The sequence below is a fragment of the Falco cherrug genome, chromosome 10 (genome assembly GCF_023634085.1).
Source record: "Falco cherrug isolate bFalChe1 chromosome 10, bFalChe1.pri, whole genome shotgun sequence".
NCBI lineage: Eukaryota > Metazoa > Chordata > Aves > Falconiformes > Falconidae > Falco > Falco cherrug.
The window spans coordinates 6,804,765-6,817,011 of NC_073706.1; the positions used below are offsets into that span (position 1 = coordinate 6,804,765).

Consider the following 12,247-nt stretch of genomic DNA (forward strand, 5'->3'; position numbering starts at 1 on the left):
CATCTTTCTATTCTTTGGTCTTCAACAGTTCATTTATTTTTACATCTTTAACATATAGCTTTTTATAAAAGACCAGTTCTTAAATGCTTTCTCCACCTGTGCGCGCTTTGTTACATTTCTTTTTACATAAGGTGATCTGGCAAAAGGCTCTGCAGTGTAAGATGTTACGACTTGTCATGACGGTCATGTCTCTCTATTATCTGTTGCCTTTTCAGTCGATGAATCTGGATTGTGTCTTTTTTGGTTGATTTTAATGAACTGTAAATGTTCTTCAAAGTTTGTCTGTTGCAAAATATTTGTTGTTACATGACATCCAGAAATCTTTAAGGATATTAAGCCACAATTTAACCAAATGTCTGCACCTCATTGGATTGTTCTAATAGTAATGAATGTATTTTCTAAGCAGGTTTCTCTCATATCAGTATTTAAGTTTGGTTACAAATTTATTCATATTATTTGCTGATAGTCGTCCCCCCCTTCCTGCTGCCTGTTTTGGTTCTGTGGAATGAAGATCCCTTTGCAGTTTTTCCAGGTTCAGGCAGTTACAAGTCAAACCTCTGAACTTCCGTAAGGGACGACCCAGAAATGTTTAAGATGTGTGGTGCTTTTGTTCTGTTGTTCACTGTGTAATGGAAAACTGACTTCTCCCAAGTGAGTAAAAAAAAAAAAAAAAAGAAAAGAAAAAAAAAATGTGTGTTCTTGATTGCTTCTTCTTGGTACTGTAAGCAGGAGGTGGTTTTGTTAGTTCAGAATATTCCGTGATCTTCCATTGTAATAGAAATAACTTTAGAGATATTCTCAAAACGTTCATCCTTAACATACAGCCAGGTGTGCTCCAAAGGGAATGTAGATTCAATTAATCTACTTTATGCAACCTTGTCTCTGCAATTAGTACTGAGTATGTAGATTAGGTGATAGTATTTATTTGAAATCTTCAGTCCACTTCATGTGTGTTTTTTAATGCAAAACTTTTAAAAGCCTAAGGAACTTTTATCTTCCTTTTTATTTCTTAGAACGTATCTTATTTGTTAAGTGCTGCCTACTGAAGTTGAAAGGCAACAATCCCTTGCTTTTTATATTAAACCAGACTAGAACAATCTTTATATTTTGTAGTTGTTCATTATATTGATGGAAGCTACAAACCCAGGTTGCTTTCATTAGGTGAGCTCTTAGACTATATGCTACTTTATACATAGTGCCCTTTGAATTTTTTTTAGATGAGTGATTCTGTTTATACATCTGTGTGTAACTGGTACCTGACTGATACCATAAAGGATCATCATTTTCTCATCTGTGGTTAGAATGTTGGAGCTTTCCAGTACCTACTTTTTTGCTGAATCCAAAGATTTTTAGTTTAAACTTGATTAAGGGGGCCAGGGGGTGGGGGGCGGGGGGCATTTTGAAAATGCATTGATGACATCTTTCGTGGCAGCACTGATCCTAAATACTACATGTAGTTTGGAAACCGTACCCACTGCTGTAAATAAAACTGATCTTGAGATCTGACGATGTTTAATATCTCCACCAATTCTGTTTGGGTTCTATAGCAGCAGATTTTTCTGAATGTGTTTTTTAAAAACAACCTGTGTAACGTTTTTCAACACGAAGAGAACAACTAGTTAGTACAACCACCTCTGATCACTGCCGCATAACGAGTATCGTTTGGCTACTTGGCTCTGTTGATCACAGAAACCATGTTTTTATAAAATTCCTGTGTAGTACTTTTTTCCAATCTTCCCTGAAATACTGCTTTTAAAGTTAGAAAATCAGGACCATTTTTCAGTCATAAGACAAAACTATTTAAATGTTGTACCAATTAGCACACATTTTATTTTAGAATTTATGTGCAGACTACCAGATGACACAATGATACAGCAAGTATGAAACCATGTAATTCTGATAGCAATATTTTAAAAAATTCTCAGGAGAAGGCATACAGTATTGAGAATTGCATTTAAGTTTAGTTTACATTATAAGTATTGCTTGAAAAATCTGTATCTTTATTTTGCAAAACAGAAAAATCATGGGGACTGATTTATAAAAGAGTTGGTTGTAAGGTATTACTGCTCTTCTGATTTTTGTGTTTGGATGTTAATAATAATGTAAATAAAGGTTTCTATTTAAAATCTGAACTTGGTGACACGGTGTATTAGCTGTCTAGTATGTTAAGGCCGATAACTGTATCCTGGGAAGGTCAGAGGAACTCTGGTGCTATTGCTGAGGAAAGCTCCGTATAGTGAATAATTTAATTCTTTTCCTAGTTGGCCGTAAAAGCTAAGGGAGTAACAGCCTCAGCCCTTCCACCCAAGAGACCCATTTAGCAACTACAGATGCATTGACGCTGAGTGGAATTTATGTCTTTTGCAACTTCCATAGTAGTCTTCAGCAGCGCTGAAAGGCGAAGAGGTGCAGCTTTCCCCACGCCTTGGCGACAACCCACCTTTCGTAAAGTGACAGCTGCTTCTTGTGTCACCTGCGAGTCCCACGGCTCAAGATTTTGCGCACAGGGACAAGGGAACTTCCCCGCTGTCTGCCCAGGGTGTGAGGGGAGCACGAACACTGAGTCACGCGCTCATCTTGTCAAAGACTATAGGCTCAACATGAAAAAAAAAAAAAAGGGTAAGTGCAAATGTTTTTTAATCTAACCTAGTATTCCTTCTGCATCCCTGCTGGGCATGGCAGACAGCTAACACTGCTCTGGAAAGCAGCAACGCTGTTGTTTCTGTTGGTGAGTTTAAATTCAGTATTTTTAACTTATTTGTATTGATCCGGGATCTTATCATCTAGCAGATCTTTCTGATAATCCATGGAATCTGTAACAGGTTATAAACAAATATGGCTAGATTAAGACAGGCAATTGTACATTACTTCCATAATTAAAAAAAAAAAACAACCTTTCAAAAAAATTTTGGGAAGCGTATTTGATTTACATGTAATACAAATCCACGCTCAAGCCTAGTTTTACTGTATAGCATGTACAGTGCAAGACCCCACTGCCACTTCCTCAGCATTTTTTTTTTCTTGGTTCCTAAATCTAAGTGTATTTTTTGGAGTATGGGGGTTTGGTACTAGAGCTCTATATCCCTTGTGAAATAATTCCACTTGAATTTCCTAATCTGCAAGGGAAGGTATCAAAATAATTTCCGTGATTTATTTTTAGGCTGTGTTTCTAGAGTGCAAATTAAGTTTGTGTTTTGGAAAAAAAGGTACCTCTTAAGAGTGAAGGCCACAGCTGGTCGAGTCTGTCACGAGCTCCCTCCTGCATGTGCCTCTAAACCAGGTAGCAGATTAACATGAAAAAAATCATAAATACAAGTATCGCTGGTAGTGCCTGTACTACAATGTATTTAATAAGGTCTTTATGAAAATACTCAAATAGACTCTGTACACTGTGCTTCCTTAGTAAAATGATGGTTTCTTCCCTTTAAAAGCCTTTAAACAGTAACTGTCATTCAGATCATCTACTTCTTTTGTAGACTAAACTACACCTAGATTATTCTTTATTGGCTACAAGTATTGAACTTCTTGGAGCTGCCTTTTTTAAAAATAAATGTAAAAGTTACACTACTAAGCAAATGCTGCTTTCTCAAAGGAACTGTTTTGGTTTTGAACAGGCAATATAATATTACCACATAAAAAAACTTCATACAAATCTGATTTCATTAAAATTTAAGATGTAAATTTACTGAAAATTTTCAGTACTTTTAAAAATGGATAAATTCTGAAATGTACTATGCAACATTAAGTAACATTTTGAGAAATGGTGTGTGGGCATTCCACTCTTTTTATTAACAAAAGTCTTCACAACCTGAAGGAATTTATTTTCAAACAGTATATTGATCAATATTTACACAACCCCTCCAAAAATCTGGCGTCCTGTTAGTCAAGATTTTCCCTAATTTTCCTAGAGGTCTCACTAGGATGGACAAGTAGGCATGGAACTAAAACATATCCTTAGAGGAAATTTGAGAAATACCACGTTGTTGAGAATATTCAATGCTGCTCACTTCAATTCCTGAATCTCTTAAGAGTTCTCTTCCACCATTACCTTTACCCCTGTTAGAAGCAAAAGCGTCCATGTTTTCTAAATCTTGCTTCAGAGTTATACTTGGCTTTGAAGTTTTTCTCATGACAACTGAAAAAATGTTTTTACTGTGTTTTACTTGCGCTGTCGTTGTGTACACTTTGCCCGCTGGGATGGCAATCCTCTTCGGGCTGCGGCTGTATTTCCAATTCTGTCAATTCCCGGATCAGTGTTAGCGGTGTCATCTTGATGTCAGATGCCTTGTGAAGCTGGTGAGGTATAATCCGAAGCAAAAAGCAGGTGCAATAGTGGATTTCAGAGACACCTAGTTCTGGCAGCGTTTCCCATCGTGTCACTGCAACTATTTAATTCACTCCCCAGTGCAAACATTCTATCTATTTCAGCCTCAAAGTTTATCCACTCCTCCAGGCTAATGTTGCGATTCTTTCTGAAGTCAAACACATTTTCATTGAGTCTGTACATGGATTCAAGTTCTGGCCAGTTTGTATCCTCATGGAGGTGCAGCGGCTGGGGGAGGTTAGCCCTCCCATCCTTCCCACAGTTGTCCTCTTTAAAATAAAACAAATACAATTTAGCGTGTAATGTTCTAGTGGGAAGTAGTTAGAAAGAAAGATATTTTTCATGGTTCCATGCAGGAAAAAAACCAATGGAGACACTGTGGACCACCTATAAAAATCCAGCAGGTATATCACAGAAACAATCCAAGTATGTTTGAAACGTCAACCTGTACAGAAATTTGTATCTCATTAATTCTAGCTTCGCTTTGGTTCTAAAGCCAGTCTTGGATCTCTTCAACTAGAAATAAAAATAATACCGTTAAATGAGCAAATCCTCGTGGGTGAATTGAGAATGCTGGTACTTGGACGTATTTTTTCACCATTTGAGACACCTTATGATTTTTAACGAGCAGGAGTCTCAACTTTCTTTTCAAGGGGAGACTGAGTGACAGTAACTGGCACGGCAAAGGGAACTTCGCCATGTCTTTAAATCTGTTGTCTCACCTTGGGGCTCTGGCAAGTTGAGAACTGAGTATCATCTGCAAGTTCTAACGGGCAGTTAAGTAACCAAAAAGCAATCAAGATTTTAATATAATGTCAGAATGAAACGCGATGTACAGATCTGTTTTGTAGTCTGCTTTCTCTTCTAACTTGCTTTTTTTTGCTCACAGCACGTGAGGCTGTGGTTAGATAAATACCTGATACTCTCTCTACTCTGAGAAACTACCGTCAGTTTTGTTCTTTCTGGATGATGACAAAGACCACCAGGTAGCTGCTACAAGTTTAAATTTAGACAAAACTGATATAACGGCCTCTAATTTTTAATGACAGTTAACCATAACTGGTTTCTTCAGCTGAGCATCCACCTTTGCTCATTCAAAATTGCCTTGACCTTAATATTCCTAAATTCCCAGAAAACAGATGCCAAGAGGTTATGTACAGCGGTAGTTGCCTGCAACGATGGCAGTATCACATTTCTTGCATAATTTAGAGGACGTGCCATGACAGTAATGATGATGTTAAAAAGTGCTGCATGCAGAAAGAGAAGTGAAGGGAAGAAAGGTAAGTAAAAACGAATGCTTTTTGTGAACTGCTCCCAACTCACAGTGACTTGGCAGATGATGGTCTCTTCACATCTGGCCATTTTCGGCGCTGAAACTGCCTAATTTTCAAGCAGCAAAAGGAGAAAAAAGTTAACCATCACCAAGAAAACCACCAGCACTACAGTCTGAAAGATGAGGAAGGAGAAGACTTTAGCCTGAATTTTGACTACAAAGTTGAGAACCTGCTGTAAGTAACATAGAAATAGCTCCAGTGTTTCAAAGTAACTGGGGTGGAAAGGTCTTGCAAGGGCCGTTCCAGGCAGTGCCTGTCCATGTGCTTCCCAACCCCACACTGACATTCAGCATTACTTCAGAATAGTAATTTAACAGCTTTTTTTTTGAAATGTACCTGTACTGCTCGTAGCTTCCATCTTTAAGTCCTAGATGAAGAAAAATTAACAAGGTTACTAACCACTGCTTGCAACAGAATAACGTGTCAGGTAAGGCGCAATTTTAAAAAAGACCTAAGAATATTAACAGATTAACGTGTATTGCCATGATAAATATTTCCATACATGTGAACTGGAGCTGTTATTTTCATATTTAATCCCTAACTCTAGGTAAAATAGGTCATAAATTGGGACAGATATCATTACAGAAAGGTTGCAAATGTCCTTCGGTGGTGTATTTAAATGCCAAAACCTGTTGATTTCAGAATGTGCAGAATGTACATGCACAGTGTGGTGCATGTACTAAATAAGACCCAATATAATATTGTGGACTTGGGTAGATAACGGTATTTTGGGGATGGGGGTCTTCAAGCTCTAAAGGCTATCTACATGCGCTTTTGAAAAATAGCATTTCTTATTTCAATTATATTAAGGGGTATAAGAAATGCAGTTTAAAAAGAAGAAATGCAAGTGTACCTTTTGGTTTGCTGTTGTCACTAACTATTGAAAAAAAACCAACCCAAACCCAAGCAGTATAAAAAAGCAGATCTATTGAGTACACCCAGAGAAAATGTAAGGGATAGGAAATGATGAAACTAACCTAGAACAAGAGTAGAGAACCATCTGCTTTTTGGAATTTCAATCCATAGTTACAAGATAACATCTCTTGGTAGCATGTTGCAACCCTTCTTAGATGTGCTGTTATTTCACAATTACCTGGCACTACCAAGGGAAAGCTGATCAGCTTTAACTTCAAAAAGGAGGCTAGTGCTTAAGTTATTTTTAAGCCAGCTTACCACAAGGCTGCACGGCCTCTAAAGAAGTATTTTTTAAAATTGTGCCGTCAGCTGGAATGCTGAAACTCAGCTGCCAAACCGGTTGCCCAGAGAGGTTGTGCAGTCTCCATCCTTGGAGGTTTTCAAGATGGGACTGATGAAGCCCTGAGTAACCTGGTCTGACCTCGCAGATGACCCTGTGTTGAGCAGGAGTTTGGAGTAGACGAACCCCAGAAGCCCCTTCCGCCTTGAACTGGTAGTGGTTGGGAGGGTATTTCCCTCTTCCACCAGTTTTGTTCCTTTATCTCCTTCCCCTGCATCTCAGCAATGCTCATCGCTGCATTACAGTGCCTTCATTTAAGAAACATTACATAACAGGAACCGAACAAACACAAAAATTTGAGTGTGCAGCCATAAGCGGGACATCACTAGTACAAATAAATAACAAAATCCTTTTGACTGATTCAGGTTTCATAATGATGAAGAGCCCTGTTTCCCTTGGGGAGTTTGTGAGTGGAACGGGAGAGGCACTTACCCAGATCCATGTTCCTGGTCCTTGGATTGCATTGTTTATACCCTTTGCAGCTTCTCAGTTCCATGAGCTGGACGTGCAGTTGATTGAGAACATCTCTATCTAGCGTATTCACTGCGTTGATCAGCTGCAATAAACAGGGGTTCTTTTTGGTAACTTTCATAATAATTGTAACAAGAAAGAAGCCAAATCACACTATGGTAAATGACGTAGGCCTTATCTACGTCCTGCACCAATACTGCGCTGTTTCAATATATCATCAAGAGGGAACAACGATGTATGTACAGAGCTGTTCTATGATCAGGTACCTGATAGGGATCTGTATTGAGATCGAAATACTCCAAAAATCCAGTAGCGAATTCACAAAACAGGAAGTTGTGGGTCTCGTTGATTGTCCTCAAGCACCAGTATGTGTTGTTGTTGGCGCTGGTGCAGGCACAGAAAGGCCCCACTGCAAAGGGAGGCGTTACACAGACATAAGCTACACGTCGCTGCCTTTAGCACCGTTTATTACTTTCCCTTTATGTTATTACTTTATTCATAGACAGTTCCTCTCACTGCTGAGCCCTAAAGCAGAGAAAGCCTTCCCAGCACCAGCTGCTTCTTCTGCGCACACCTAACCCACACGACATGGCTAATTCAAGCAACATCTTGGCTAATTGCTCTCCCTGTCTTCTCTGGTTGGGAAACATTCCAGATGGTGAGACACTACACATAACTGTACCCGACACAGCAGCTGTAGATGTTCAGTTTTAACTCCCTTGCCTTTTGTGCAAGGATAACGCCAACACTGAAACAGATATTATTTAGTATGAGGAAAACTGTGTGGCTGTGGCTACCTAGCTAACGACACCGCTAACTTCTAGTAGCCCAGCATCCTAGCCCGGCTTAGCTAGTGCCTGCCGACCTATTAACTTAGTTCAAAGTCTCCTTACGTGTCCACAGGGGAGCTGTTTGCCAGTGTTGGTTGTCGTGGGTGAAGCAGGTCAGACCAGGCATGCTGCACGTGTCATTATTTTTTATTCTCTTAAGCAGTTTGCGCAGTTTCTTCTTCCGTCGTTGCTCTCGAAGCAGCCACAGCCTGTCTTTCTCCTGTAGGGCTTTCCTGCACACATGAAACATTAGGATCATGCAGACTCTATTATACTTGAACACACCTAAAAAACAAATGAAGCAGCTAATAAAATAAGCTGCTTTGAGGGAAAGAAAGAACCGGTATTTTTTAATTAAATAGCTTCCAAATGGCTCTGGATATGACTCTGCAATTCAATGGCACTGGGGGGGGGGGGGGGGAGGGGAAGCCAAAGGGGCTTACAGACTTGCCTGAAGTCTGTGATGTGACATTCCCAAACCAGGAACCTTATCACAGAATGTACAAGCATTTTACATTCCGGGTAAATGTCCGGGTGTTCATCATTTTTAATCCAGGATAAATGAAATACTACTATTTTGCTTAGTCTGTAACTGGTGTGCGTGGACCCAGTGTTCCTGTCTTTGCATTTCCTCTTCCAAAGGAACAGCCCTTCACTTACTTGAAAGGATGAAGACCAGATCCCTTGTGCCGCAGTTTGCTTTTGTGTTTTGAATGGTAACTGGAAAAGAAAAACAGCATTGTTGATGAACAACAGAAAGCCAGTTGCTCCGGTTCATACCGCACTACCACGCTGGATCTGAAGCAGATTTAATCCAGTGTCACTTCTCCCTTCAATTGATTCATGCAGTGATGAATACAAAGCAGCCCAGCCCGGCTGGGTCAGTATCGCCGTGCGGCCGCTCTCCTTGGCACACTCGCGCAGTGACATCTGGTGCTCCAACACTGTACTGCAATATGCATCCACACATTATTCCAGCTACAATTTTCAAATTTAGTTTTCCCCTGGTTCTCAATAGATCTGTAATTCAATGACAACACTTCTTCAAATGAATGTTCACCGATCCGTTCAGATGACAAGCCCATACCACCTTCCTGTCATTCCTTCTGAATGAAAGCATTTCAATACCAGTTGTACATCACAGGGTAGGGTTTTGCTCTCCATTGTTACCACCTAGAAGTTCCAGCAAAGCTTTACCAAGCTGCACGGAACTGTCCCAGCGCTAGCGGCGGCCAATACGTGCTGCGGTACGGGGGGCGTAAGCAGACGTACAGATTCTAGCTGGGTGTCTCTACTGTTTTGGCTCTGTCTCCAGAAACTCTTAAAAGATTTTGCAGCAAATTCCTTTCTGTGCAGTTTGCAAAGTTAAAAAAAGACAAAACAGCCTTAGTCAATGGCAGTAGTTTCTGACGGATGGAGTTAGTATCCACACAAATCAGCGAGGACAAACTAAGCTTAATAAATGTTATTTTCTAAACAGTACATGAAAATTCGTTAGTTGTCAGACTAAAGTTCCCTTCAAACCAAAACAGATCTTTTAAATTATTAATGCTACTGGGAGCTTTAATAAATCTAATCCTTATAGCAAATTAACAGAATAAGATTATTAAAGAACTATCATCACTCCACTTTTTTATCTTGCGCAGACACTGTGTATTTCATTAACTAATCCTAAATGCTAAATCCCAGTTCAATGCAATTCTGCAAACACTTAAACATACAGAACTGAGATGATTAATTTCATTGATTTCAGTGGGATTATTCATCTTAATAATGCTACACACAAACATGCTTCCTCTGTTAGGCCTGAGAAACGCAAGATTCTTTATATTTACTGTAAAACATTTAACTATAAAGATAACTTCATCTTTACATTTTATATTAAATAAACTCAGTTGGTAACATCAGTTTTGAAAGCAGTGGATTAGAACAATACAAACTTTTGGGGGATTTGCCATTTAGAATTATACTGATTTCATCTGAAACACTTTCTGCTCCGGGTTCCACACGTATGGGTTGGCGTAACCCAAGAAACGGACGGTCTCCGTGTTTTTGTGATCTGTTGCTGAAGCTACGCTGCAGAATCCACATGGGGCACAACAACTATGTACCTTCCTCCAAGGATTAAAGTCTAACACTCAAAACTTCATTCCGTTACAGCAGTGAGACAGAGCGGTATCATCCACGCCCTCTCACAGAGGCTACTGAGTTGAAGCTGCTTTAGCCACAGGTAACAGCACGGCTGCCTTGTGCTTTTGAGTACATTCACCGCTTTTTTTGTGGTACTGTGGCTGCTGTACTCCTGGTGACATCTGGCTCACAGCAGCCTCAGAGATTGCTCTGTGACCACTATGGTCAGGAGAAGTTGCTCCTGGTTTCTTTCTGAACAGCTTTCTCAGGGGAAAATTCTATTTGAGTTAACATTTGATTTTGAAATATTTTCTGCTGTGCTTATTGGTAGAGCAAGAGCTTTCTTGCTGCCCAGAAGGTCTCAGGTGTGCTTGAACCTTCTTCCCATGCAACGGGTGGGCTGATCCTACAGCCGTTTTGTAAATATTTAGCTGAGAACCAGCTATGCAGAGACCTTAATGCATAATCCCAGTTTTTAGTGCCCGTTGCACATAATTCACAAATCATCTGCACCGGCGAAGAAAATTATCTGGTGATGGTTTCAAAAATAGAGTTATTCCTCCCCACCTGCCATAGCTGCTAAGGATTGCAGTGATTGATTGCATCCTAGGAGAGAATATATCCAGCCTTGAAAAAACTGAATAGGAAGAGATTCCTTCATCTCCCCACCCAATTATTTTTTTAGATTATATATATTTAATCTATTTTTCTCTATATATGTATATACTTTACACACTATTATTTTTAAAACACATTTGTGTAACACTGTACCATACTGACAATTTGCCCTTGTGGAAAGCAAGCGTTCAGGAAAAAAACCCTGCAGCTTACAATATTAATCTCTGGTATCTAATAGCAGCATCTTTGGTACAAGAGCATAACTAACAGGTTTATAAGCCATGTTACGTGCCCTGTTACATCACCACCACTTGATGCTAAGGCAATTAAACTCCTGCCTCCTTGTACTTCTGCTCTTCAGCTCCCCTGAAAGCACCACACAAGGGTACATAAGTAGGCAACCACTGAACAAAAGAGGTTCTGATCTCTCCTGTGGAGACATACACCAGCCACAGTTGCAACGCTACCAATAATTGCTCTGAAGTACACAAGTACCTTATCTTGTTGCAATCACACTCTTCAGGTCGCTTCTTCTTCAGATGACCTCTCACCTCTCTCAGGTTTTTTATTTTGTTTTGCAAAGTTTCAATCTAAAAAAGTAAAGATACAGATTAAAAAAAATATATATAGCATGATTTAAGTTTTATTCTAACCTCCGCAAACACGTTCTCTTGCCAGCAAATGCTTCCTCTTCACCACCTTCCACGACTCTCCCCACTAACAAGCTTTTTTGGCTTATCTGCCTTCCCAAAAGGAATCCTGGCTGGTACAGCTGGCTGGCTTTGAGCGCTGAATGTGGAAGCGGAACGTGGCCCTGGGGGCCGCGGGGAGCACGCAGCCTCAGGTAGATAACGCTCCCGATTCCACTGTGGTTTCTCCTCTTGTGCTCTACAGCACACGTGCGAGGGGAGAAAGGTTACTCAAAGGAAAAGGAAGCCCTTAAATTTCAGCCTGGGAGGAACCTGAGAAGGGGATGGGGAGGGAGCGCTCCAAAGCCCCCTCGTCAGAGCTTCTTGAAAAGCAAAGCAGCAAGGCTCCAGCCTCTCGCGTGGCGGTCTTCAGCAACGCCTGGCCACACGGGATATGGATTAGCAGTTAATTGTGCCACCCACATGGTTTATTTTTAGCTGCCCCTTTTTTTTTTTTTTTTTTTTTTTCCCCCCCAGTAAGTGAAACTCCTGCCTTTGTTCAGTTCAGCTCACACACAGTGTGGCTGTTTTCCACTCAGATGGGTATTACAGGCTTCTACCTCGGTTCTTTACCCAGCAGAAAAACCCAAAGTGAT

The 12,247-nt window shown here is 40.2% G+C and overlaps 1 protein-coding gene across 18 annotated transcripts in view; it reads right to left on the bottom strand.

Moving 5' to 3' along the window:
• Positions 1–1,805: 1,805 nt before the first annotated feature.
• Positions 1,806–12,247, bottom strand: part of SULF2 (sulfatase 2) — a 163,606-nt gene continuing 153,164 nt past the window's right edge. For 14 of the 18 annotated variants that reach the window (XM_055721682.1, XM_055721674.1, XM_055721675.1 and 11 more), the window contains 6 exons: positions 11,458–11,552; positions 8,875–8,934; positions 8,278–8,447; positions 7,651–7,793; positions 7,346–7,469; positions 1,806–6,025 (listed from right to left, as the gene is read on the bottom strand). In XM_055721682.1, the coding sequence (XP_055577657.1) occupies positions 5,862–6,025; positions 7,346–7,469; positions 7,651–7,793; positions 8,278–8,447; positions 8,875–8,934; positions 11,458–11,552 (756 nt within the window). In that variant the 3' untranslated portion in view covers positions 1,806–5,861. The remainder of the gene's footprint in view (positions 6,026–7,345; positions 7,470–7,650; positions 7,794–8,277; positions 8,448–8,874; positions 8,935–11,457; positions 11,553–12,247) is intronic. The other 4 variants (XM_055721685.1, XR_008734083.1, XM_055721687.1 and 1 more) reach the window with 4 other exon arrangements.